At 47.4% G+C, this 27,310-nt stretch overlaps 1 protein-coding gene across 1 annotated transcript; it reads left to right on the forward strand.

Annotated features, from left to right (window-relative positions):
- Positions 1-26,988, forward strand: SLC66A2 (solute carrier family 66 member 2). The gene is made up of 4 exons (XM_086615181.1): positions 1-69; positions 3,732-3,783; positions 7,909-8,125; positions 26,629-26,988. Exons 1-4 carry the CDS (start codon positions 1-3, stop codon positions 26,834-26,836), a joined length of 546 nt encoding a protein of 181 aa, XP_086471307.1. The 3' UTR covers positions 26,837-26,988.
- The last annotated feature ends 322 nt before the right edge of the window (positions 26,989-27,310 follow it).

Below are 27,310 nucleotides of genomic sequence, written 5' to 3' on the forward strand. Positions count from 1 at the left end.
ATGGGCATCGTGTTTGCCCACTGCTGGGAGCTGGATCCCTTTTCCAGCAGAGACAACGAGCTGCTTGAGGCAAGTGAAAGAGCTGGTGACGGGGAGCCTGCTGCACCGTCACCTGGTGGGTGAGACCCACAGGCAGGGCAGGGAGTTGGGGGTTCCAGCTCCAGCATCCTCGAACCACCTGTACGTTTGACAGTAAACAGACCATGGATAATAACCTGAAATAATTCCCAGCTGTGCCTGCATTTTGTAACTCTTCCAAGTTGGCTGAATTGCCGTTATCAGGCTCTTTCACAGCATCTAAGCCCTCGGTTTTGGATTCCAGTGTTGAGGGAGGCGTTGGACATCCAACTGCGCGGGCTGGATTCCTTTGGTGGTGTGCAGGAGTAGGCTGTGACGGGAACGGTCAGGTCGGGTGGGCTGGCACCATGGTCCAGAGTTAGATGGTGGAAATTGGACCTTCTTTGAACAGCAGTCTCCCAAAGCACAAGACTTAGCTGTAACCTGGGGGGAGGAGGATTAACTACCCAGACATCTGTTTAGAAAGGTGCTCAGGAGTAGAGACTGCCCAGTGTGCTCTTCCAATGTTTTTCCTAGAGGAGATCAAGAGTTTGATTATGGAAGGCAGTTTGGGTGAATGACTGTGAATTGATGATGTTTATTCTGCCCCTCTACTCAGCTCTCGTGAGACCCCACCTGGAATACTGTGTTCAGCTCTGGAGTCCCCAAAACAAGAAGGACATGGAGCTGCTGGAGTGAGTCCAGAGGAGGGTCACAAAGATGCTCCGAGGGCTGGAGCACCTCTGCTGTGAAGACAGGCTGAGAGAGTTGGGGCTGTTCAGCCTGGAGAAGAGAAGGCTCCGGGGTGATTTTATAGCAGCTTTCCAGTACCTAAAGGGGGCCTACAGGAAAGCTGGAGAGGGACTTTTTACAAGGGTGTGTAGTGATAGGACAAGGGGCAATGGATTTAAACTGAAAGAGGGCAGATTTAGGTTAGATATAAGGAAGAAATTTTTCACTCAGAGGGTGGTGAGGCACTGGAACAGGCTGCCCAGAGAAGCTGTAGATGCCCCATCCCTGGCAGTGTTCAAGGCCAGGTTGGATGAGGCTTTGGGCAACCTGGTGTAGTGGAGGGTGTCCCTGCTCATGGCACGGGGGTTGGAACTGGATGATCTTTGAGGTCCCTTCCAACCCAAACCATTCTATGATTCTATGATTTAAGGAGCGGGAGGGAACACAGTAAAATAAAACCACCAGCCTTCATAAGAAGGAAGGAGTTCATTTCCTTGGGGAAGCTCTACAAAGGGCTCACACAAACTCTCCCACCTCACAAAGATGAGAAATGTAAATTGCAAGCTCTTCCTTGACTTCAAACGCAAGAAGGAACCAAACAAAAGTGGGAACTGGGTCAAATGACTAAAGAGAAGTATAAGCGAATGTAGCGCAAGGGCGTAGGTACAGAATTAGAAAGGTCAAGGTGCAAAATGAGATGCAACCAGCAAGGGAAACTGAGAGCTGCAGTAAATAATTTTTAGGATGTCAAAGTCTTTGCTTCACTTTCCAGAAAGGAACTCACGTGGTGGCTGGCGAGGTATAGAATGCTCTTGACTAAAAATAATGTAACTGTTTGGACCTCTGTGTCATCCTTAAGTGAAAGTTGATACTGTGGACTCTTCTTCGTGTCACTTGGTATCTATCCCACAGCAGAATCCTGAATTTTCTACTTGTGTTTTGGCTCGGCTGATGCTGACCATGGTTATTTGCAACGCTGTCTCTGCCTGCTTTACATTTTTGCTCTCTGACGTGCGATGTGCTTCCCAGAGGAGGTCTTTTAATCTCATCTTTCTTCACCCTCAAGCTGTGTAGACTCTTCTCCAGTCAGTGCACAAAGAACCTACTGAGCCACTCCTTCCCCCAGTATCCATAGGATTTTCCTACGCAAATCTGTCATCTATCGATGGATTAACATGTTTAAAATGCGACTCGCCGAGTGGATTAAAGAGCTCAGGGGTGGGCAATAAGATATTGTACCTTTCACTGCCACGATGCCCGTTCACATCAAGCCAGGGACTTGTTAGTCCCAGTTAGCGACTGGGAGTTAGCCATGCTCAGCTGGTGCAGTTCAAACGGTAACACACTCGACATGGATTTCTCTCTGGGCAGGACGGGGAGCTGGTGAATGGAGTCGGTGTGCAAGCAGTGCCTCCCCATTTCAGGGCACGGAAAGATCCGGATTTCACGTGAACAGATTTTGAGATGTTTGATAGAAATAAGTTGTGGTGCAGTGGGATTTCTTGCTTCGTCTTTTTAAAGAAAAGGGGGATGCTTGCTGGAGAAAAGGGGGAAAAAATCATAGAATCATAGAATGGTTAGGGCTGGAAGGGACCTTCAAAGGTCATCTAGTCCAACCCCCCTGCAAGGAACAGGGATATCTCCAACTAGATCAGGTTGCTCAGGGCCTTGTCCAACCTGGCCTTGAACGTCTCCAGGGATGGAGCATCCACCACCTCTCTGGGCAACCTGTTCCAGTGTTCTACAACTCTCATGGTAAAAAATTTTTTCCTAATATCCCATCTGAATCTACCTCCCTCTATTTTAAAACCATTACCCCTTGTCCTATCACAACAGGCCCTCCTGAACAGCCTGTCCCCATCTTTCTTGTAGGCCCCCTTGAGGTACTGGAAGACCGCTATAAGGTCACCCCGGAGCCTCCTCTTCTCCAGGCTGAACAGCCCCAACTCTTTCAGCCTGTCCTCATAGGAAAGGTGCTCCAGCCCTCTTATCATCTTCGTGGCCCTCCTCTGGACCCTCTCCAACTGGTCCATGTCCTTCTTATGTTGGGGACTCCAGAACTGGATGCAATATCCAGTTGCAAATTGCAAATCCCAATATTGTCTTTATTAGTCATCATTTTCTTCACATTTCAATAACGTTTGCAGTAATATTTATAACTTTGTGCAGTTCTGCACCTCAGGTAACGTGGCCCAGGGCACGGATCGGTGTCCTCTGGCTGGCTGCTTGGGACAGTCATGGCTCCACCTGCCTCTGCCCTCTGCTGCGGATTGCTCTGTGTGGAGGGGGGCACGACTGGTCTGAACATGTGTGGATTTTGTTCTGGTTTTAAAACTTTTTTTTTTTTAAGGGACAGTTCCCTCTTGTTTTTAAGCATTTAAAAGCCTATTTTTTGCATATCCCTGTCACAGTACTCAGCACAACCAACACTAATCGTTCCTATTAGAGAACTAATTGTGTTTGAACCCCCTTGAGAAGGGATCCACTTGGAAAAATGAGTCACAGTTTATTTCCAAACCTTGAAGTGATAGAGATGTGATTTTTTTTTCCTCTTCTTTTTTTTCCTCTTCTTTTTTTTCCTCTTCTTTTTTTCTCTTCTTTTTTTCTCTTCTTTTTTTCTCTTCTTTTTTTCTCTTCTTTTTTTCTCTTCTTTTTTTCTCTTCTTTTTTTCTCTTCTTTTCTCTTTTTCCCTCTTCTTTTTTCTCTTCTTTTCTCTCTTTTTTTCTCTTCTTTTCTCTTCTTTTTTTTTTCTCCTCTTTGTTTTTTCTCCTCTTTGTTTTTTTCTCTTCTTTGTTTTTTTCTCTTCTTTGTTTTTTTCTCGTCTTTGTTTTTTTCTCTTCTTTCCGCCCCCCCCCCTCTGAATTTTTGAAACCATTTGTCAGAGAAGATAAGTTTCAGCCTTGGGTAAAAAAAAAAAAAAAAGCAATCATGTGGCAAAACAGTTTAGCAGTTGGAGTAAGAGCCAGAGAAACTACAACCTATATGAAGGGTCAGGTATGCCATTCTCTACCTTTTTTTTTTTTTTAAATTCAGTCACTCTTTTCCTTCTTCCAGGAAGTCGTTGGTAATGCAGAGTCTGGTGATATGTAATGTCCTAAAATAGAATTCTGCATTTTGAAACTACATCTCTTAAGTAGAGCAAATAGTGATTATGTATTGGGTTGGTTTTAAGATAACTCAGATGGTTTTGTGTAAGGCTACTACTAAGGATATTCATAGATTTCATAGATTTCTAGGTTGGAAAAGACCTTAGAGATCATCGAGTCCAACCATCCCTAATCCCCATTAAACCATATCCCCAAGTAGATCATCCACCCTATTCTTAAACACATCCAGGGATGGGGACTCAACCACCTCCCTGGGCAGCCTATTCCAGTGGCTGACAACCCTTTCAGAGAAGAAATACTTCCTAACATCCAACCTGAATCTCCCCTGACTAAGCTTATACCCATTTCCTCTTGTTCTATCACCCATCACTAATGTAAAGAGCCCTTCCCCCACCTCCCCACCATCCCTTCTCAAGTATTTGTAGGCTGTAATCAGGTCTCCCCTCAGCCTCCTCTTCTCCAGGCTAAACAGCCCCAACTCCCTCAGCCGCTCCCCATAAGTTTTATTTTCCAGCCCCTTGACCAGTTTAGTCGCCCTTCTTTGGACTCGCTCCAGGAGCTCAATATCTCTCTGAAAGCGAGGGGCCCAAAACTGGGCACAATATTCCAGGTGCGGCCTCACCAGTGCCGAGTACAGGGGCAGGATCACTTCCCTGTTCCTGCTGGTCACACTATTCTTTATACACGCCAGTATCCCATTGGCCTTTTTGGCCACCTGGGCACGCTGCTGGCTCATATCAAGCCGGTAGTCAACCAAGACCCCCAGGTGCTTCTCCGCCAGGCAGCTCTCCAGCCACTCTTCCCCGAGCCTGTAGCGATGCTTGGGGTTTTTATACCCCAAGTGAAGGACTCTGCCCTTGGCCTTATTAAAGCTCATGCCATTGGCCTCGGCCCAACGATCCAGTCTGTTCAAATCCCTCTGAAGGGCCTCCCTACCCTCGAGCAGATCGACACAGCCTCCCAGCTTGGTGTCGTCCGCAAACTTACTGAGGGTACATTCAATCCCCTCATCCAGGTCATCGATAAAGATGTTAAACAGAACTGGACCCAGCACTGAGCCCTGGGGAACCCCACTGGTGACCGGCCTCCAGCCGGATTTAGCCCCATTGACCACCACTCTTTGGGCCCGGCCATCCAGCCAGTTTTTAACCCAAAGGAGGGTGTGCCTATCCAGGCCAGCAGTTACCAGTTTCTCCACCAGAACACTATGAGAAACTGTACCAAAGGCTTTACTGAGGTCAAGGAAAACTACATCCACAGCCCTTCCCTCGTCAACCAGGCGGCTCACCCTGTCATAGAAGGTGATCAGGTTTGATTGGCAAGACCTGCCTTTCATAAACCCATGTTGACTGGGCCTGATCACCCGGTTAACCTGTATGTGCTCATTAATAGCACTCAAGATAACCTGTTCCATGACTTTGCCCGTCACCGAGGTCAGACTGACAGGCCTGTAGTTCCCCGGATCCTCCTTCCGCCCTTTTTTGTAAATGGGGGCAACGTCCGCCAGCCTCCAGTCCAGCGGAACTTCCCCAGTGAGCCAAGACTGCCCAAAGATAATGGACAGGGGTTTGGCAATGACATCCGCCAGCTCTCTCAGGACTCTCGGGTGGATACCATCAGGCCCCATAGACTTGTGGGCATCCAGCCGAAGGAGCAGATCCTTGACCCGTTCCTCTTGGATCACAGGAGCTTCGATCTGCTCTCCCTCCCTGCTCTCAGACACCATAGGCCAGCTCACCTGGGAACTACTGACCTTATTATTAAAGACTGAGGCAAAGAAGGCATTAAGGACCTCAGCCTTGTCCTCATCCCTAGTGACTAACGTACCCCCTGAGTCCAGTAGGGGCTGGAGGTGATCTTTAGCCCTCCTTTTGTTATTAATATAGTTATAGAAAGACTTTTTGTTGTCCCTTACAGAGCTGGCTAGTCTAAGTTCCAATTGGGCTTTTGCCCCCCTGATTATCTCCCTACATGCCCTAACTTCCTCCCTGTATTGATTCCTGGATGCCTGCCCATTCTTCCAAGACTTATAGACATCCCTTTTTCTTTTGAGATGTTCCCAAATCTCCTTTGTCATCCAAGCTGGTTTTCTACCCCGGCGGCTCGACTTCCGGCACACAGGGACAGCTCGCTCCTGTGCCTCCAGAATTTCCTTATATAATTGTTCTTATCTCATTTTGTCTGTCTGTCTTTCAGGAGGGCATTACCAAGCAAAGTTTATGGCAGCAACTAGAACTTACTCATAATCTAGAACAGGGAAATGGAGACTGTATAGTGTCACGATAGTTTGGAGCAAAAGAGAATCTCAGTGTCTTTCCTGTGCTGCTAATTAACTCTCCTGCTTCAGCTGAAGTCTTGTTTCACACGATAGTTTTCTCATCTGTGTATGTTATTATAATAAATATAATACTTAAGATCTTCAGACAAAGGATGATGAGTAAATTATCATCATTACCAGATTTCTTGGCTGCCTAACACTAGGTTCAGGGACTTACGTGAATGGAAATGGACTTCAGTGCAGCAGTACTCAAAAACCATCAGTCGCTCTCCTTTCCCAGAATGGAGGTTGTTTTTTTAACTGGCCTGTAACCCCACCAACTTTATCTTTCTTTTCATCCTCTTTTCTTCTGCTGTTCATTATTCTGTCCCACTTGTAAGCCCAAATGCCTCTGTCCCAGAGAGCATCTATTGCTCATGTAACCGTTACGTAGTGTCAGATTTGTTGTGTTGGGTCAGGTCACTTGCTTGCTGTTGCTCATGCAACTGCCACAATTAGTGTGAATTTACTCTGTTACACCTCTTGCTATTTTATGTTTCGCAGATGTGGGTCAGGCAAAGTAAAAGGAATGGGAGTTTTGGGTGTCTCTGATTCCTTCTGCCATGTCAGAGGTTCTCGTTGACTCTGCTCCTCTCCAGAAAACGCAGTAGAGAGAAATTAAAATGGATAATGTTTTTCCTGCAGTTGTGGTTGTCTTGTGCCTTCTTTTTTCTGCTCCGTTCTATTTTGTTCTTCCTTCATCTCCACAAAGGAAAGCCTTCACAAAGCTCCAGAAACGTGTGATGCTCACATGCTGTGTGGGCTGTGCCAGCACTGGGCCTACCTTTTGTCTTGTGTCTCTGAATTCTGAGGCTGAGGAGCCACTGCCATAAAATACTGAAGGTCAACATCGACAGTGGCTGTGCCACAGATGATTCAGTTCAGTTCTAGGTGATGGCTGACAATGCTACAGGTTGGACGTGACTCCTGGCCAGTTTCTCCTTCCTCTTTGTGTGGCAAAGTAAAATGATTCAACTGGATGCAGCCTGTGGTTGTCTTGAGGCATGAGTTTGCCAAGGATTAAAAAGGGGAGAGTAGTTAATAAAGAGTGAGGGCCAGACTGATAATGATGTGAAAGTGTGAAAAGATAAAGAAAATGAAAGTATTATTTGGAAGACATGAACAGCACCTGCTAAGGAACGGTTATTTCAGAGTTAATAATTATTAATTAATAATTATTCGAAATGACGTTGTTATTGCTGTCCAGTCATGGGTGATGGGGTTGTGTGTTTTATTATTCATCAGTAAGGCAGCTGCGTGTCTTCCAGCGGTGTGCTGCTGACGTGTCACTCAAACTGGTTTGTTCTTTCTCTCATCCTAAGAGGATGCTGGGTTTTGCCGTGAGGGATGTAGGAACGGGCATGCGCCCCGCGCTCAGCGGGGCCGGCAAAAGCCACAGCCAAGTTTTATGGTTTCCTTATTGAACACCCCCACCAAAAAAATGTTTTCCAAATCAAGACTCCTATTTTTTTGGGGGGGTTGTTTTGAGTTTGCTGGGGTTTTTTGTGTGGTTTTTTTTTTTCCAGTTTGTTGTTTGTTTTTTTTTTTCCTAATTGTTTCCCTTGTTTTTTACCTTCCCCTACCCCCAAAGACTGACAGCGACTCCCTCACGCTTCCCAGTTGTCAATCCCACCCTGCTTGAGTCCCGGTTGGGAAAACATATTTTATTCTTCTTCCATTCCTCTTCTGTTGCAGATTTCGACTTGAACTATTTTTGGCATTGGAGCAAGTTTACAGACTACGTGCAATGCGTCCTGACCTTCACTGGTGTAACTGGTTACATCACTTACCTCTGGCTTGACTCATCTCTCTTCGTGGAGACGCTGGGCTTCCTCGCGGTGTTCACCGAGGCCATGCTGGGCGTTCCCCAACTCTACCGTAACTACCAGAACAGGTCTACAGAAGGAATGAGGTATGGTGTTTGTCTTACATAAAGCAAGGAAGCGCGTGCGTCTGCGTGTAGGTAAATCTTTGTGTAGCGTGGGAATACTTTTTCAGGCAGGGAGATGTCATCTTTCTAAATTCTACTTGAAAACACAACAGCTGTCGGAGTAGATTCTCTGTCAGTAGGAGCTGTTGCAGTGCTGCTGAAGGCAGTGGGAGCTCAGTCGCTCCTCTGAGGTGTGACCCGTTGTCCAAGTCCAGCTGGCCAGTTCCAAGGTGAAAGACGTTTTAGTAAGAGAAACATGGAAAACTACAGCTGTTGCCATTAGCAACGTATTGTCGCTCAGCTCCAGCTGTGCTACACTGATAATTGGAAATGGGCTAAAGAGATCTTGCATATCAAAAGCAGAGGAAGAAAATATTTTGAGCCTGCAGCAAATAACTCTCTCAATCTAACTCACGTATTAGCTCATCACTTTGTCTCGCATAACTACTCATCACTTTTTCATAATACATTATTATGTATGTAGCACATGACATCACTATGTATTTATGTGTAAAAGCTCGTAACTGACATCTAAAAAATCTCAAACGACGTTTACAGTCATGATGTTCTGTGAACAAGCGTGGGACAGAAAACTTTAATCTCGTGCCCGCTGTTGGGGCATTAAACTGGATTATCTTTTCATACTGTTTACTGGGGATCTCGGTCATAACACGAAGATTTCCAAATTGCAAAGGCAACTTGTGAAACTTGTTAAGAAGGAAAATGTTCATCGTGGTGCATCAGCGCACGGGTCTGTAGAAACAGTACAGCAGCAAATTCAGTTCATGGAGTGCTGTGATCATTTGTGACGTCAACTTTAAGTTCTTTTCTAGCTTGAAATGTTGTGGAGGGGATCTTCAGAAATTTGCTTTGATACTTAAGGCGTTTTTTAACTGAGGTCCCCTTTGGTACAGAGTGAGTCAGGATTTACTTCCAAAACAATGGGGTATTTTTCATGCACTGCCTTGGAAAATTCTGTACCTGTGATATCCAGAAGGCAATTTACCTACTAGACCTTCTTCATGCTCTGATTTGACTTTTCCCTTTATGTTTTTTATCTGTAAATCATAACGCTGCATTATGATAGCTGCTGCCAGATTGTGTTTTGCTTTCCCTTAGCTCCTCTCTGGGGACCTGAGTTGCAGTTTTCCAATTTCCTGTATATGCTATTTAGCAAATGGAGAAAAATAAAACCCCTTTGTGCTTCACAACACTGCTTTCTTTGTAAAGCATTAAGCACAGAATTGCGGAATTCTCTTCTAAAGCTGCTTGGCAAGAGCTGCTGTGTTTAGTCAAGAGACAATAGCATAAAAGCTCTTGTTCCCTTGCCATCAAACAGAACCAGGTCCAGCAATAGCCACCCTCCTCATCAGCTGTGCCCATGGGTTCTCCTGAATGCATTCCCCTCTCTGGTTCAGCAGTACTTTGCATCGGGCGTTGGTGGGTCTAGGGACTGGTGGGACAACGTACAGCTGATGCTGCTTTACTGCAGTTGGAGCATGTTCATGCAAACGCACGTTCGTGCTCTTTCTTTTTTTCAGGCAAAGTAAAATCGATGAGTTTCAAGTGTCTTTGTGGCTTTCTCTTAACGGGGGAGAGCAACGAGAATTAAGCTGTTTGCTTAGTGACCTTCTGGACAATTATCACATCCTGGTGGGAGGTGGTAACTTCTTAAGCTTCAGTAGTTCTGGCACCTGTGGTGCATGGTTGGAGCCCATCGTGTCCCTGGTAAACATCACCACCGTTCCGACTGCCAGAGGAGGGGTTGTTTGGAAGTCCTCATGGCTTGGCCGAGGAAAGCAGCAACACGCATTTCTCTCTTGGGGCAGAATGGGATGCAGCAGCTGATACGTTAAGTCTGTTTCTGCTTTAGCAAACAATTCCTTTCCTAAATGTAAAAAACTAAACTGAGAAAATAGAAATGGAGAATAAGGTTACGGTATGTGGCTGCATCTGATCAGGGTATCCTGCCAGACTGCTCAAACGTTGTATTTTTTCTGATAAAAGGCAGCAAACAAATAACCTTACAGGCCACCCGCCGCCCGTCACCCTGTTCTTTTTGCACGAGAAGTCGAGGGTATGATTTTTATTGTAACAGGGCATGGCTGAAGTGAAAGAATCAGTTATGTGCCTTGTAGTACTCTTGAGAACGCATCTTCCAGTTCTTCGATACCTCTGTTCTGCTGGATAGAGCTCCTCATTGCTTCTTATTTTTATCTGTGTCTCCATGTCTCCCTACTTCTCTCATTTTCCTTCTTTTTGTAGCAATATCATTACTAGGTCCTGTAGTTTTCTCTGTTCTCTGAGAGAGCAGAGACCAAAGGAAAAGTTGGAAAGCAATGGAAATAAAAGCAGAAAGGAGATGCATGCTGAGTAATAGCTTTTGTGGAGGGCAGATTGTGTAGTATGCCCTGATGGGCTGGAAATCTTCCCGTGGTTAAGTAAACAGAACTAAGCTAGTCAAAGGAACAGAAATTTTCGTGTTGTTCTCTTTAACAATTCATCTCATTACTTTTGGAATTAGCACTTTATAGAAACTGAGAGCTTTGTTCAAGCATGTAAGTACTTTTGAATAGTTGCAAACCCAAATAGTGCAGTCATAATTCTATTCATTATGGTAATAACTTTGACAGAAGTGCTTTTGTGATGAACTGTGGTACGAGTTAATACTTATCAAGGAAATAATCACGTAATTTAATCTCTATTCGGTTGAAGAACTAAACTGGTTCTGGCCTGTCACCTAGTAAAAGAGTAGTTTAATGGCATTAATTGTTACCAGGATGGATTAGAGTCATAAGTATGGTTATGTTTGCATCGGGAACGTAAGGAGGAAGGCAACCTCAAAACTCAAGAGCTTCTGAATATAGGAGGCATCCTATGGAAAAAAAAACATTATGAGGTTTAAAGGTTGCTCGTCACTTGTAAATATTTTTTATATTATATGGTAAAATATTTCAAGATCTTGATATCAGAAACACCCCTCCCTCTCATGTTCCAGGAGGCAATGATGCTGCCTCTGCTACGTTTGGGATCTGATGCTCCTCGTACTACCAACTGCTTTTGCTTTGTGACAAAAGTCATACAGACAAGAACTTCCTCTATCATTTGCCTTTGTGTTCTCACTCCTTCGAAGATGCTTGCCTCCCAGTTGCTTTCCCCTTCTAATAAACTGCAGGTCATGAGAAGAGGTAGGGTTCCACGAGAGGCAGTGGAGATGGAGGGGAGGTGGGCTCTGGACCTGGCAGCAGCATTGCTGCACACAGAGGTGGGGACCTGCTGGTCAGCTGAATGGAGGAACCACATCCTGGTGGGGACAACAGCCTTTGTGGAGCTCCTGCAAGGGGGAAAGCGTGTGCTTTTGCACAGGGGTGGGGAGAACCTCGTCTCTGTGGGAGGCACGGGCTCATGCAGGCACTGGTGTTACTGGGCACCCTTCCTAACCCTATCCGACCTGCCTCCCCCAAAGGAGGAGGGTGGAGGGTGTTCCTCTGTATGTCTGTGACAAAGCTGTACGTGTGCTGTCCTACATGGGTCTGTGTCAACCCTGGGACTGCACAAGGGTGGGTTTGTTCCAGGGCAGTCTGTTTATTGCATTCCTGTCTGCTGCCCTGCTCTGGAAAAAATAACTACCCTTTGTTCAAAGTTTTTCACAAAAGCTCATCAAAATCACCTGGCAGCGACCCTTTTTGACTGTCAGCTGCTGCTCCAACTCCATGGAGCAGCAGTTTCTTTTCAGTCTGCTTGGAGTTCAGAGCTGCTGGATGGCAGAACCTCCCCGGGTGCAAGAAGGAGGTCTGGCAGTGGGACTGAACTGGGCTGTGTACCTTGAAGTCTCAGGAGCCACGCTCCAGGTGGTACTCAGATGTGGCCATCAGTGGTTAGCTTGGACACATGCGAGTCCAAAAAACAAGGTCCTCTTACAGCAGTCGGTGTGCTCCTGGTGTGCTCCTGGTGTGCTCCTGGTGTGCCTGGCTTAGGGCCACGTGCACAGCTGGAAGATCTGAGGAACAGAACCAGGGAAGGGCTGTGTCATCCCTCTGCGAGCTGTTTCCCAGGTCTCTTTGCTAGCCCGTGGCCAGTTTCCCGTCTGCTTGGAAGGAACCTTCATCCTGCAGCCTCTGTGGAGTTTGGCTGACTTTGGGTCAAAGGCTCAGGACTTTGCCACCCAGAGCCAGCTGGGACAAGCAGTTCCCCTGCTTTTGTCTTGGTGTGAGCCTGTCTGGAGAAATCTGGCCCGAAAAGGCTGAATGAGGAAAAATCTCAGTATTGCATTCAATGTGCGATGAAATAAGGAAAATATTAATTCCGTCCCTCCTGTGGCTGTGCCGGGTCGGTCACTGTCGTTATCCTGTTTTAAAAACCACAAGTCACTGGAGGGGGAGCAGTCAGCAGTTAGTCTCAGAAGCCAAGAGTTGCAAATTTTAAGAATGCTTTTCCATCCAGAAGTGTTTTACGAGGCGCGCGGCAGCTGCGAGCGCGTTACGAGCCCACCTTTATCCGAAGGGCATCCAGTGAAATGAGTGCAGTGGAAAGAGGTACGAAAGGAAGAAATGATTTTAAATGTGTATCCTGAGATGTTATTTCCTCTTTGTCCTATGGATAATATTAAAAACACTAGAAGACAGTATTTCTTAGGGAGATAAAATTTTGTTGTGGGATGCTTTTCTCTAGTACTGCTCTGCAGCCTTTTCCTTTATGACATTCAGCTCTTGATATAATTTTTTAAGAGAAGCTTTTGACTTCCGAGGACAGCGTTTGTCCTGGCTTTATTGCAAACTCCAGGAAGATTAATGCAAGCTGCTAGATTCTTCTGCCTGTATTGGATTATTCAGGTGCTGGGATGAACAGATCATAGAATCACAGAATGGTTTGGGTTGGAAGGGACCTCAAAGACCATCCAGTTCCAACCCCCCTGCCATGGGCAGGGACACCCTCCACTACACCAGGTTGCCCCAAGCCTCATCCAGCCTGGTCTTGAACACTTCCAGGGATGGGGCATCTACAACAGCAGTAGGCTTTACTCAGGACCAGCTAACCTGTGTCTGGCCACCAGTTCTCACCTCCACTAGTGAGAATTTAGATTTAAGAAGATTGGGCAAGTGCTCTAAAAATGCCACTGCTGTGGTTTCTTGGGATTTTTCTAGCCTGAGGAAGTTTTTGAACAAGTAGCAAGAGTTGTGGATGTTTCTGCTCAGGAACTAACTATGCATTAGCTTCTTGACTAAAGAATAAATTTAGTTCCATTAAAAAGAGATATTGGATGCAATTGACATTTGTTGGAGCAACTTTGTTACATAGCTCTGCTTCTTTGGGAGGTTCAGTAAAGGAGAAAGAGAAATTAATTGGAAAAGGACTTTAAAAATGCTAAAAAGAAGGAAAGTTAAAAGAGGATGATGCAGGCAGTGGCAGTGTTGATTTATTATCGTTTTTTTTTTTCCCAGCTCCTGTTTCTGACTTGCAGAAATTGCATGATGAGAAAGCAAAACCAAAGAAATAGGAGCAAGGATAAAGGATGCCTACATGAGAGATTTCCTTTTCTGAATATGCCATGTACTTAAAGCAGACATTGGCCAGTACAGTGGTGGTGTCAGTGGTGCCTGGTCTGGGACTAACACCAAGGAAGCTGTGGAATAGAGAGAACTGTTTCTCTTCAGAAATTCTTCTTTTGGAATTCTAGCCCCTAGATGCTGGTAGGACAGTGTCTACTCTTATTCTTAAAATAGTAGCTACTTTATGTATTAAACAGTGGAAATAGAGAAGGTGGAAAAGGGGTACGGGAAACAGGGGCCATTTAGTTAAAAAAGAAAATTTTAAAAAAAGGCAGAATGGCTTTGTGGGTTCAAATTATCTGACCCAACTGTGAAGCAGTTTTTCATTTCAGAAAGCATTGTATAGATGAGCATAAGGGACTAAATTATAAGAGAAAGTGGTTTTCAAGAGAATAATTGGGAACTAAAAGGTAAATCTGAGGCCCTGGCAAGTGGAGAAGTCAAGGGCTTAAATGTAAGCCAGAAATACATCAGGCAAATGCAGAATTATTAGCACTACTTAAGTGGTTTGTACTTAATTAATGTTGTATAGGCCATTCCTTAGTTTTCCTGCCTTTCCTATTGCACTAAGTTAATCAAAACTAGCTGTCAGTGTGCTTACAAATTGCCTATTTTAAACTATTCTTATCATTTACTGTGGTTCTGTGATGGTATTCGTCTTCCTAAATGCTCTTTCTTTATACTTGGGTCTTTATTTTTCTCTGTGTGTCTGCAGAAATCTTTGTCATTGCTTCTGAGGCTCCAGCCAGCATTCACACCATTTTCTGGAGAAGTTGGACTCGTTGCATTGTTTTGCTGTGGTGATGTTTCTTCTTCCACTGCTGTGGCACCGATCAGCTGGTTACTGTTGTCCTTCGTGGTGGTCTTTGTATAAAACAGTCTGGGGTTTCTCGTTTTTGGATTTTGCATGCACGTCCAGGTTTGCAGGAGTTTGGGGAGTAGTCAGTGAACAATTTTCATGACTGGATGGAGGAGATTTTGGTGCAACTGTAAAGCTTAACCAGTTACAGCTTCTCTTCTCTCTTCCCCTTTTCATTTGCCGTTCTAATAGATACCAGGAACATCTTGAATCTGGCTGGTTTCATGTTAAGAGGTTGAAGAAAGTGGTCTCTAGTCCTCAGAAGATTTCTGGTTTCTTCTCCCTTTGAAGAGTTACCACATCAGGAAAGTCAACAGGCTCGGTCTCTCTTCAGTGCACTCAGAATGAGGGCAGTGTCCCGTCAGCATGTGAACAGAGGGACTGAAATAATTTCGTTCTCATCCCAGGAGGCAAACAGATTCTGTCCTCCACACCCTCTTTTCAGTCACAGCAGCCCTGTGATCCCTCTGCCTTTAATCCCGTGTTCTTTCCCTTCCCTTTTCGGTGCTCCAGGTTCAAGGACCTGCACTCTGCCCAACTCCGTAGACACGTGGCCGGCGGGTCGTTCACCTCCGTCCTTGCCTGCTGTGTCTCCCTGGAGCTGTCCTCTCAAGGTCTGCAGCAGCACAGCACGAGGCTCCAAAGACAGTTCTTTGTGCCCCGTGCACTCAGCACATCTGAGAATTTCAGGAACTGAAGGAAGAGGCAAGTGGAAAAACCCAGGAGGGAGTGGGGCACCTTCCTTCCGAAGTGATACCCACTTCCCTGAAGCATCGTTCAGACTGGAGCCCAGTGTGGACTGCTAAAGCTCTTGCACACATCGAACCTCTTTCTCATTTCTCTTCCCTTGGCACCTCATCCCATCAGTTCAAAAAGTAAATTCAAAGCAGATGACTTCAAACCAAAAACATTCATCTTTTACAAATAGTTCAAGGCTTCTTTACAATAATAGGAGTAAAACACTGCTGGCATGTCTCTTCGGTTGGTGCTTTCCTCTGTGCCCTCAAAATTTGAAATACAAGAGAAAAGTCATTGTGCTTCTGCTACAAAAACATTCCGTGAAGTTTGAGCCCTCTTTTCTGCTGGCAAGGAAGTGTCGTGCAAGGTGCTTTGCATAGTTAAGGTCAGGTCTTGCTAAGTCATAAAAGGTCAGAGTTGAGCTTACCATGAAGGCACCTGAGAGATGGAAGTTTTCTAAAAACGTCTTTTTCCTCTGTTACCTAACAAATTTGGGAACAAAAGTGCCTCGATTCTTGAAATTCCAGCACCTGTGTTGTTTTGTCGGAGTTCACCGCAGCCAGTTGTGCAAGTGGGATAAGTTGCCTACGTACGTGGTTGCAGAACTGTCTCCCTCAGTGCAGTAGGGCTGAGCACTGAGTGGAATTAGAAGTAGGGGATGGAAATAAAATGAGATTTGGGTTTGGAGACGTGTAGACTGAGATGCAAGGATACAAATATCCATAATGGTAATACTGACTGTGATGAAGATGAGGGTGATGAGGCACTGGCACAGGTTGCCCAGAGAAGTTGTGGCTGCCCCATCCCTGGAAGTGTTCAAGGCCAGGTTGGATGGGGCTTCGAGCAACCTGGTGTAGTGGAGGGTGTCCCTGCCCATGGCAGGGGGGTTGGAACTAGATGATCTTGGAGGTTCCTTCCAACCCAAACCATTCCATGATTCTATGGCAGCAGGTCTCAAAGCTTCCAAATCCACCAGCAGCAGAAGCAGAGCCCATCTCACATACATGTTCGTACCACGTGTCTGAGCAGACCTGAGTTTCACAGTCTGGCCAGTATCCATTTGTGTCTCTGGGCAGGAAGGGCACTGGTGTGACCTGTGGTTGAAGTCTTTGCTCTGATCCACACCAGATGTATGTTCACACCTGCCGCCCAGACTTCGGGTGTTTGAGGTGGGTAAGACCTGCTGCCCTTCTTCCTGCAGCACAACTTGTAGGAATATTAGGAATATTTTGTAGCCGTTAAGGGTCACCAGTTTCTGGACCTTCACAGACTAAACTTTAGGCAGAGCTGCTTGAAATAGCCAGAGGCCATTCCCATACCAGTGATCCTGGACTGTCCACCACCCCCAGCCCCACGTTGTGTGTCTTGTAGTTTCCCCTCGACTCTCCTTTGGCAGACACGTTCTAACAAGGACTGGCTTTTGAGTGGGTGTTCTAAAGCGGAATCAAAGTGCCCGACACCTGCCAAAAATAATTGACAAACACCTGTTTCCCCTATTTTTCCATACAACTTTGTTATTTGTGAGCCTGCAGAGAATGTGCATTTCTTAGGGTACGCAGGTGGAGTTTCCAGGCTTTCAAACTTCAGGCACTTTGAATAGCTGATTAAATGTTTTCTTTTATTTTTTTTTTTTTTTCCTTTTAATAATTCTTGGCAGGCCAAACAATTTGGTTAGCATCAGGAAAACTCCTTATTTTGTTAAACCATCTGGCTTTTTGTTAGGAACAAATGCTCTATTTATTAAAAATTTTTCTTTGTTCTGTACAACGTTAAAAACACCACGGCCTTCGGGTTTCGTGTTTTCTGGTCTGCGTTTCAGCGTTGAAGGCAGGCCAGCCTCGGATTGAAGCACAGCATTCCAGAGGCTTGCTGCCTTCTCTAAGTAGACTATTTTGGAGCTGCAAATGGGAGCTGAAAGTTTTCCAGAGTCAGGATGTTATAACTGAATCTGCTTTCTCTTCCAGACATTCCCTTGCAAATGGCTTGTGGGAGGTAACAGCTGAAAAGGTTGCAGGAGAGATATCTTCTGCACCCTCTTCCTCGCTTCCCGAAACCAAAGGCGGTGTTGGAAATACTCATTGACAGGCAGCATCCCCGTGGATCTTAGTCCTGCAGGAAACAGTAGCTAGTCAGCTCTTAAATGATTCTGCTTTTATATTCCCAGTCATTTAAGGAACTGTCACCGTTTTTTTAACACATAGGAAAGTCTAGTGCTGATATTTGAATAAACACCTGAAACTGTGGCAATCTAAAAAGTCAGATTTGTGAATCTGGTGTCACCTGTGTCTTGGTCTAGCACTTGGCCCTGATTTGGGGAAGTTGTGGTCAGCTTCCACTGATTCTTGCACAAAAAGAGTCAGACCAATTCTCCTCTTTTTAGTTCCAGTTGCCTGGGGTAGAAAGGGGGAAAAAAAAGCAACTTTCCAAGTAGATAAAGGTCAATAAATTATACTCATTTTTCTGTTACTGAAAATAACTGTGGATTTTTGAGTTCATTGACTGTCCGAGCAGAGTTAGCACCAAGTTTGTGCCTGTAGCAGGATGTAATTCCATCAGGGCAACACGTACCTCCTGTTGCTATTTGTGCTGAAACGTCTGGTCAAACCACTACGGAATTTCTCAACGGAAGTCACCGTGTGGTGTCTGACTCTCTTTGTGTCTTCCAGCTCGCGGGGTATTTTTGGGTTTGTGTGTTAAGCTACAAACATGCAGAGTCATAACATTGATGTGAGAAAAATCTACAGTGCAAACGGGAAGCGAGTCCTGCCGTGTCTGTCGTCTTGGGTAGGTTTTGTGCCAAGTGCCGGCGCGCGTTCCGCAGGCGGCTGCTCCGCAGCCCTACTCACGTCCTACTCTTTGTCAGTTATTTTCATGGATGGTTGCAACTAGTCTTAAGACAGACTAGTTTACCAGGGAGGAGAAAGAAGGGGCTTCACGTCTCATGTTTTTTTTTACAAGATCCTTTTTTTGGTAGTTTTTCAGATGAAGGAGGAAGAAAGGTGCAGTGGCCAAGAAGTGACTAACGTTGAGCAGAGCATGGAAAGACTCCAGGGGGAAATCAGAGGCTTGGGACTATCACAGCCAGGTTTTGAGCAGAAGGAATGAAGAGGCTGGAAAGCTTTGATTTGAGTAGCACTAGTCCTGGGTAAGGGGAGTTGAGCCTAAATATCTGGCTAATCTCATTGATCTGTAAATTACCCAGCCTCTAGTACAGTTCCTCAAAGAGAAGAAACAAAGTTTTGGGGTGGTGTGTTGTTTTTCTTCTTTTGAATACACTTTACAAGCTCTTTCTGCATCTGAATAGTTTCAGGAGTATTCTGTAAAAATGATAGTTTGTTGGCTGACCGCAGGTACGGTGTACTAATAGATGTTGTTTACCTCTAATTGCTGTCACTTCAGAATTAATGCACAATATACAAGGAACCCGAATGAAGCGAGTTGTTCCTGGAGAAAAGGGAATGCTGTTTTCCAGCATGCTATTTATTTATTTAGCAAATGAAGGTTGGTACAGTGTCTTTAGGAAGTCTACTATCAGTGGTGGGGAACAGCAGCGCCGTAGGGCGTTTTTATATTACCATATTAAAACCCAGCATTTACCAGCCCACCCCTAGTCTAGTGTCTGATGGGAAGCGATGCTGTCTTTCTGAGAATTAATTCCAACAGCAGCGTAAATAAGTGCTCTTTCAGATTGAAAACCACCAGCTTTCCCTCTTTGTGGTCAACTGCAATTTACACAGCCTTGACACCGCCTGCTGCTACATTAGCAACTCCTTGTAACGAGCTCAACTGGAAGGAAAGCACTTGCTGGAAGTTTGTTGTCATTGGATACTGCAGTACTGATTTACATTACTGGGAAGTGCTATTTTTACTGCAAGTCTGCTTCAGCCTCTGGCAATACCAGCTATTCCAGCGCAGTTCCTGCCTCCTGCCCCTCCAGTTGGCATCTCTGTTGTCACACAACCAAATACTGCCGTTTATTTCTGCCTCCCCACATGGCTCTGTGGCACTGCTCACTCGTTTGTGCTGAGAAAAGTTGTGTTGTCCTACTAGACCATACCCTCCATATCAATAAGGTGAGCGTTTCACTGAATCCCAGCAGGTCAGGGATTGGAAGGGACCTCAAAGGATCTTCTAGTCCAGTCCCCCTGCCGGAGCAGAACCACCTAGATCAGATCACACAAGAACTCCTGCCTTCCACATCTGCCCAGCTTAGCTTTGGGCTGTTTCAGGAAAGTTTCCAGTTTATTGCTCCTGAATCCTGCTTTTCCAGTGCTGCGCAGAATGGCTTCGCTCACGTGGCTTTGTTAAAAACGAGCCGCACGCGTCTTACTGGAAGGGACTGGAGCTTCACTCAGCAAGTAGAGGTTCCAGCAGAGCAGGGGAAGAAGGGCTTGGGTGTGCTCTCCCCTTTTTCCTCTTCCTTCTCCACAACCAACTGAGCACTCTGTTTCTTTTGGGCAATAAACCCCTCCCTTTCTGCACAGACACTGCTCTGTCATCCTCTGGAGCAGGTAAGAGGCAGCTAGCTGCCCAAGATCGGTTGGTTTCTGTCTTTTCTACTCCAAAAATAAGAATAAATACAAGAATTGAAGAGTTCCTACAAGAAAGCTGGAGAGGGACTTTTGACAAGGGTGTGTAGTGACAGGTCACGGGGCAATGGCTTTAAACTGAAAGAGGGGAGATTTCCATTAGATCTAAGGAAGAAATGTTTTACACTGAGGGTGGTGAGGCACTGGCACAGGTTGCCCAGAGAAGCTGTGGCTGCCCCATCCCTGGAAGTGTTCAAGGCCAGGTTGGATGAGGCTTTGGGCAACCTGGTGTAGTGGAGAGTGTCCCTGCCCATGGCAGGAGTGTTGGAACTGGATGATCTTTGAGGTCCCTTCCAGCCCAGCCCATTCCGTGATTCTATGGTCAAGTGCACAGCCCAAATAAGGAGGGAGGACCATTACTATTGTACCCGAGCGTCTGGCAATTAGGACGTGGCAGAAGCCGTGGTGGTGGTGGTGGTGTAAACTTCATTCAGCCCTTTTCCAGCCTCCTGAAGCGTGGGCCTGGGATGTGGTAGTGGGGCAGGGGCAGCTCTATTCTCCTCTGAGATGCTACACCGATACTTAATGGGTTTCTCAGCAAGCTGAAACTTTCAGGCTCTGTGTGCCAGATGGGTGCTGGTTGGGATGGAGGAGAGCTGACAGCAGTTGTAGCTTTTCCCCTCCCTGGGGTGGGCACTGGAGGATTGAGACACCTCCTTAATTGGAGAGGGCATTGGGGGCAGGGAGGGATGCTTGCAGACATTGCGATGATGAGGTGGGGGTCCTGGGCCAGCACACACCTCTTCTGCTTGTTCCTTAGCTCTATCCTTGTGGTGGGTTGACCTTGGCTAGATGCCAGGTGTCCACTCAAGCCATTCTATCATTTCCCCTCCTCAACGGGACGGGGGGAGAGAAAAATATAACAAAAGGCTCATGGGTTGAGATAAGGAGAGGGAGATCACTGATCAGTTAGTGTGATGGGCAAAACAGACTCGACTCAGGGAAATTAATTTAATTTAGTGCCAATTAAAATCAGAGTAGGATAATGAGAAATAAAACCAAATCTTAAAACACCTTCCCCCTACCCCTCCCTTCATCCCAGGCTCAACTTCACTCCCAGTTTCTCTACCTCTTCCCCCCGAGCAGCACAGAGGGACAGGGAATGGGGATTGCAGTCAGTTCATCACACGTTGTCTCTGTTGCTCTTTCCTCCTCACACTCTTCCCCTGCTCCAGCATGGGCTCCCTCCCACAGGAGACAGTCCTTCATTAACTTCTCCAACGTGTGTCCTTCCCACGGGCTGCAGTTCTTCACAGACTGCTCCAGTGTGGGTCCTTTCCACAGAGTGCAGTCCTTCAGAAACGGAATGCTCCAGCGTGGGTCCCCCAGGCGGTCACAAGCCCTACCAGCAAACCTGCTCCAGCCTGGGCTCCTCACTCTCCAGGAGTTCACAGGTCCTGGCAGGAGCCTGCTCCAGTGCGGGGTCACAGCCTCCTTTGGGCACATCTGCTCTGGTGCGGGGTCCTCCACGGGCTGCAGGTGGATCTCTGCTCTACTGTGGCCCTCCATGGGCTGCTGGAGGACAACCTGCCTCACCATGGTCTTCACCAGGGGCTGCAGGGGAATCTCTGTGCCGGTGCCTGGAGCACCTTCTCCCCCTCCTTCTTCATGACCTTGGTGGCTGCAGGGTTGTCTCTCACATATTCTCACTCCTGTCTTCTCGCTGCTGTTGTGCAGCAGGTTTGTTCCCTTCTTAAATAAGTTGTCACAGAGGTGTCACCGCTGTTGCTGGCTGGCTCAGCTTTGGCCAGCGGTGGGGCTGTCTTGGAGCTGGATGGCATCGACTCCGTCAGACACGGGAAGCTTCTGTGAGCTTCTGGCAGAAGCCAGTCCTGTAGCCTCCCCTGCTACCATAACCTTCACAAACCCAGTGCAACCCTGAACACCCTTGTCCTAGGCTGTGCTCCTCTGTCTGTCCACCCCAAATTCAGGTCATTTCCAGGGAACTGGAAATGTGTCCTGAGTTCTCGGTCCTCTTCTGTTCCTGTCATTCCCTGGCCTGCTCCAGCAGCTTTTTCCTACCCTCTTCTCATCCAGCTGACCTCTCTGCTCCTCTGATGTCTCCTTGGCTTTCCTCTAGGGCTCTTGATTGCCTCTTCTCACTTCTTGCACGACACTGTCCCCGTGTATATTTTTGTAAATTTTTATTTTGCATTTTTCTAGTACCTTGGTGATTAGCAGGTTTTCTCTGCTGTTTCGTCCATGCTACTGGTCAGAGGAGGATGTACATTTTTTGATTCAGTGGCAGACTGGTGGTGTTCTTGAAACTGCCCATTGCATTTTGTTGTGGTTTAACCCCAGCTGGCAACTCCCCACACAGCCTCTCGCTCGCTCCCCGCAGTGGGAAGGGGAAGAGAATCAGAAGAGTAAAAGAGAAAACTCGTGACTTGAGATAAAGATGGTTTAATAAGTAAAGCAAAACCAGGACCCCACCCACCCCTTCCCATGGGCAGGCTGGTGTTCAGCCATCTCCAGGAGAGCAGGGCTCCGTCACACATAACGGTGACTTGGGAAGGCAAATGCCATCGCTCCGAACATCCTCCCCTTCCTCCTTCCTTCAGCTTTGCGTGCTGAGCGTGACGTCACACGGTGTGGAACAGCCCTGTGGCGAGTTGGGGTCAGCTGTCCCAGCTGTGCCCCCTCCCAGCTCCTCATGCCCCCCCAGCCTCCTGGCCGGTGGAGTGGGCTGAGAGGCAGAAAAGGCCCCGACTCTGTGTCAGCGCTGCTCAGCAGTCACGGAACCATCCCTGTGCTCCGACCCTGTTGGCAGCACAGATCCCAACCACAGCCCCACACCAGCTGCTGGGGAGAGAATGAACTCCATCCCAGCCAGAACCAGCACATTCTCCATCCCTTATTCTGTACCATTTACATCATGCTCAGGTCCCACACCATTCAATACATCATCATTAACCACCCCGCCTTCCCATCCTTTGATAGAATACAGAGATCATTCCCCGAGTCTATGGACCACCCCTGTGAAATGTTCACAAAACGTCCATTGGGTTTACTTAGTCCGTGACTTTGGGCTCTATCTCATGGTGGTCACTCAGGACAGGAGAGGTGGTGTGTGGTGTGGAGTTATTGGGCACCTAAACCCACTCAGGTTGGGGCACTGCTGCACTTGCACTGCTTCTTGTAAGCCTTGTCCTCCGTTGGTCCAGGTGGTTCCTGTAATATAAACTCAAATCATGGGTTACAACCATTTCAAGGTATTTCCATTACAATTTGCACCCCTGGTCCCTTTGGACAGGACCATCGGGTTTAACATTGCAATGAACTCATCCTCTTGCCCCTGCTCCAGCTTAGACTTACCCACAGACTGCAGTCCCTTAGGGGTGTACCTGCTCCAAGTGGAGCCTTCTCTACGAGCCACAGTCTCTTCAGGGGTGTACCTGCTCCAGCATAGACTTATCTACAGCCACAGTTGCCTTGAGGTGCACCTGTTCCAGCGTGGCCTTATCCATGGGCCACAGTGCCTTCAGAGATGTACTCCCTCCAGCGTGGCCTTATGCAGAGCCACAGTCCCTTCAGAAGTAAACCTGTTCCAACGTGGTCTTACCCATGGCTGCAATCTCCCCAGGGCTGTACCTGCTCTGTCGTGGACTTATCCTTGGCCTCATGCTTTGAGGCGCTCGCTCCAGCATGACCTCCTGCACAGGCACAGATGCTTCAAGGTGTACCTTCTCCAGCATGGACTTCTTCTCAGGCCACCATCCCTTCAGAGGTACACTTGCTGCAGCGCAGACGTCACCACGACCAGAGACACTTTGAGATGTACCTGCTCTGGCATGGCCTTACCCACATCCACAGACGCTTCAGGGTGTTCTGCTCCCACGTAGACTCATCCACAGGTCACAGTCCCTTCGACTGGAGATCACACCGGAGTTCCAGCCTGTCCAGTCTGGCAGCACAGAAGCAGCAGCGATGCCCTGGCCACCTGCCAGCCTGGGCACACAGCCACGGCTGGTATCAAAACGTTCCCAGGCACAGCACAGCACGCAGCAAAAGCAAAAAGCAGCCATGAACGAGCCCTGGACTCTAATATACAGTCAGGCCAGCGAGCCCGTGGCAGGAGCAGGAGCCTGACAGTTGGCTCAACGGCTATCAGTTCCATCTAGCACATTCCAATCAAATCTGTCTTTATCTCGAAGCCTTCAAGCTCCACGTTGGGTGCCAAAAAGGTCTGTTATGCTTTAACCCCAGCTGGCAACTAATCCCCACACAGCCTCTCGCTCCATCCCTCCGCGGTGGGATGGGGGAGAGAATCAGAAGAGTAAAAGTGGGAAAACTCATGGGTTGAGATAAAGACGGTTTAATAAGTAAAGCAAAAGCCGCACACGGGAGCAAAGCAAAACCAGGAACCCACCTACCCCTTCCCATGGGCAGGCTGGTGTTCAGCCATCTCCAGCAGAGCAGCACAGAACCAGCACACGTTTTTTAAAATAATTTTTGCAAGGATAAGTTAAGATTTTCCTGTGTGTAGAGCATTGCCATGTCCAAGTGAGACCCCCAGGCATGATGCCGCTGACAAGGGGGGCTCTGGAACACGCAGAGGCTGTTGGAGCTGCCTGGAGTTGCCCAGTCGGTGTTGCAGGCTGTTGAGTTCACATGTGGCTTCCCAGAAAAACCCAGAATTGCTTTGGCAAACTCAGCCCAGTGTGTGACATGGCTGGAGGTGGGCTTCCAGCGCTTGGCTTGCTGAACTCCATGTGTCCGTAAGGCTTCCCCCGGGGATTATTCTTTCTTTGGGGGAGTAACCTCTTTTGTAGGCTGTACATCTTCTGACTCCACGTCTTCACTGCACTGTGGGGTCGCTTTTAAAACCCAGCTAGCTTTCTCCATGGGGTATATATGACAAATATCATAGAATCATGGAATGGCATAGGCTGGAAGGGACCTCAGAGATCATCTAATCCAGCCTCCCTGTCATGGGCAGGGACGCCTCTCAACTAGACCAGGCTACTCAAGGCTCCATCCAACTTGGCCTTGAACACCTCCAGGGAGGGGGCATCCACAACTTCTCTGGGCAATTTATTCCAAAGTCTCACCACCCTTGTACTGAAGAATTTCTTCCTACGATCTAATCTAAATCTGTTCTCCTTCAACTCAAACTTTGCATCCTTTGCATGTGAAATTCCTCTTCAGGTATTTTGTGGCATCTCTGCATTGCCTTTCTGTCGACAGCGAGCAGGTGGTTTGACCTGCCAGGTTTAGCATCTGCTATTAGTGAGGGTCCCCCACCACGCCAGGACAGATTCACAATCAAATTGTGATCGGCTGCCCAGCAAACACTGATAAGCTTAAAACCAGAGGAGGAGGAATGTTGACTGCCTGCAAGCCAGATGCCAGTTTTATTACCCTCAAGAGTTTATCACCCTTCCTAATTAAAATCCCAAACAATCCCCACCACCGCCTGCGCCTGTAAGCCTCCAGTAGGTCTGATGTGAGTTGACTGGGTGCCGGGGAACGCGTAGGAGGCAGGTGGTGAGCACAGACAGCATCGTGGGCTCACCAGTTGTTTTCCTTCTCTGATTATTTATTTACATTTCTGGAATGACCTTGGGTGGGGAGTGACTGCTCACTCAACCTCATGGCCTTGCTTGCACCTCCACACTTTGGAAGGTCCATGGGATTGTAGATGTGTTTTATGCTCTCGGTGGCGTGACATGAGTTACAAAAAGGCTGGTGGTTCCGTAACGCGGTGGGGTGGTACAGACTGATCCTCTTGGCCGCCTTTCCCATACGGGGAGGGAGTGGACTACGGCATTTGGCGTGCGATAGCGTTGTGTGCTTGTGTCCAAAACACAGTTCCTGCCAGCTCCCTGCCCGAGTGCCTGGGAAATGAGCACCGAGTCCTCCCCCGCTGCACGGGTGATGAATTGGAGTCAGTGCTGGCCAAACATAACCGCTCGTAACGGTGACAAATCATGTGCACTGCTGCGAACTACAAAGCTGTTGTCCACTCCTGCTTATCCAGCTGCTGCAAAAAGCTTTCCTGTTAAAGTGCAGGAAGCTCGGAAGCAGCCTCCGAGATGCGGTTATTCACATTTTGTCGAGGGCACTGAAAAAAAAAAAAATCGGTCTGTTTGAAGAACTTGCTTCTCTTCTTCAGAGCTTCTCCTGCTGGGGGGGAGCAGGAGCTGGACTGCAGGACGGGGGCTGGCTCAGCAGAGCAGCAAGATGAAAGCAGGGATGGCTGTCAAAAGGAAGCCTGAGCCTTGCTCTTGATCCGTGCCCTTGGTAAAAATCCCTAGTGATGTTCATCCTTGCAGTAACAGCTGCGGGCGTGTCGTTTCCCCTCTTTCCATATCACTGGAAATCTGTCTTGAGTTTTTGGGTTTGTGTTTTCTGCAATAGGAAATGGTTTCTTGTGTCTGTCGGAAGCGTTTGCGATGCCAAAAAAGCGTTCACGCACGGGAGCAGCCTGCGCCTCACATCACCTCGCGTGAGCACAAAATCGCCCGTGCAAGAAGTAACCACTGGGATGACTGGGATGAAAATGGTGATGTTCTGGTTTATGGTCAGTGCTGTCAGCACGTGGCAGTCCTGCTTACAGAGCACCACTGAGTCAAATATCCTAGCTGGATATTTTAAGATGTTGGATATGTTCATAGCCACAGGCAGTGGGAGCCGTGATTGTTAAGAGTGCTGCAGTTTGTGGGGTGGAGAATTTGATCCTTCCTCCCTTCCTTCCTTCCCAAGCCAAGTTCTCCTCAAGAAATACTTCCCATCTTTTCTGTCTTTCAGTGTCAAGATGGTGCTGATGTGGACCAGCGGGGACACGTTCAAGACCGTTTACTTCATCGTGAATCAGGCCCCGTTCCAGTTCTCCATCTGCGGGCTCCTGCAGGTCTTTGTGGACATGGCTATCCTGTTGCAGGTTTACCTGTACAGCTACTACCCTCAGAAGCCCGCGTCCCACCCCGCGCACCCGGCCAGCGCCAAGGCCCTCTGAGGCACTCCGCCGGACTCAGCCATGGCAGCACCTCTGCTGCTTGTACATACTCCGGCGTCACCGAGTCGGAAGCAGGAATGAGAACAAGGATTGAAAACCTGGCTGCGTTTCCAGCTCGGGAGGTTTTCTTTTCAATAACTTGCTCTTGGCTGTACAGAACTGTTTCGGGGGGGGGGTGGGTGGGAAGGGGCACTTTATTTTTGCATATGTACCTACGAGCCTTATCAATTCACAAATGTTTGTACATTTAATCACAAGGGCTGGATGGTTTGTGGTTTTAATGCTATTTAAAAAAACGTTACACCACAGAGGTTAGAGGATATTTTGGCTGAAACTTTCACCTATTTATACAATATGCAGTCTGTATATTGGGAGGAAGTTTGTGGTATATGTTAGCATCCAGGATCTCCACAACGTAGGAAGAATTATTGAAGAGCAAACACAGGAGCTTTCTCTTTTGTGTCTGATGAGCAG

The sequence above is a fragment of the Tauraco erythrolophus genome, chromosome 7 (genome assembly GCF_009769465.1).
Source record: "Tauraco erythrolophus isolate bTauEry1 chromosome 7, bTauEry1.pri, whole genome shotgun sequence".
NCBI lineage: Eukaryota > Metazoa > Chordata > Aves > Musophagiformes > Musophagidae > Tauraco > Tauraco erythrolophus.

What these genes read in the sequence shown, in the direction of transcription:
- SLC66A2 (XM_086615181.1), top strand. Translation starts at nt 1, where the DNA reads ATGGGCATCGTGTTTGCCCACTGCTGGGAGCTGGATCCCTTTTCCAGC. An exon ending in GAGACAACGAGCTGCTTGAG is followed by an intron (nt 70 to 3,731) that starts GCAAGTGAAAGA and finishes GTGGCAAAACAG; the next exon opens with TTTAGCAGTTGGAGTAAGAG. An exon ending in CAACCTATATGAAGGGTCAG is followed by an intron (nt 3,784 to 7,908) that starts GTATGCCATTCT and finishes CTTCTGTTGCAG; the next exon opens with ATTTCGACTTGAACTATTTT.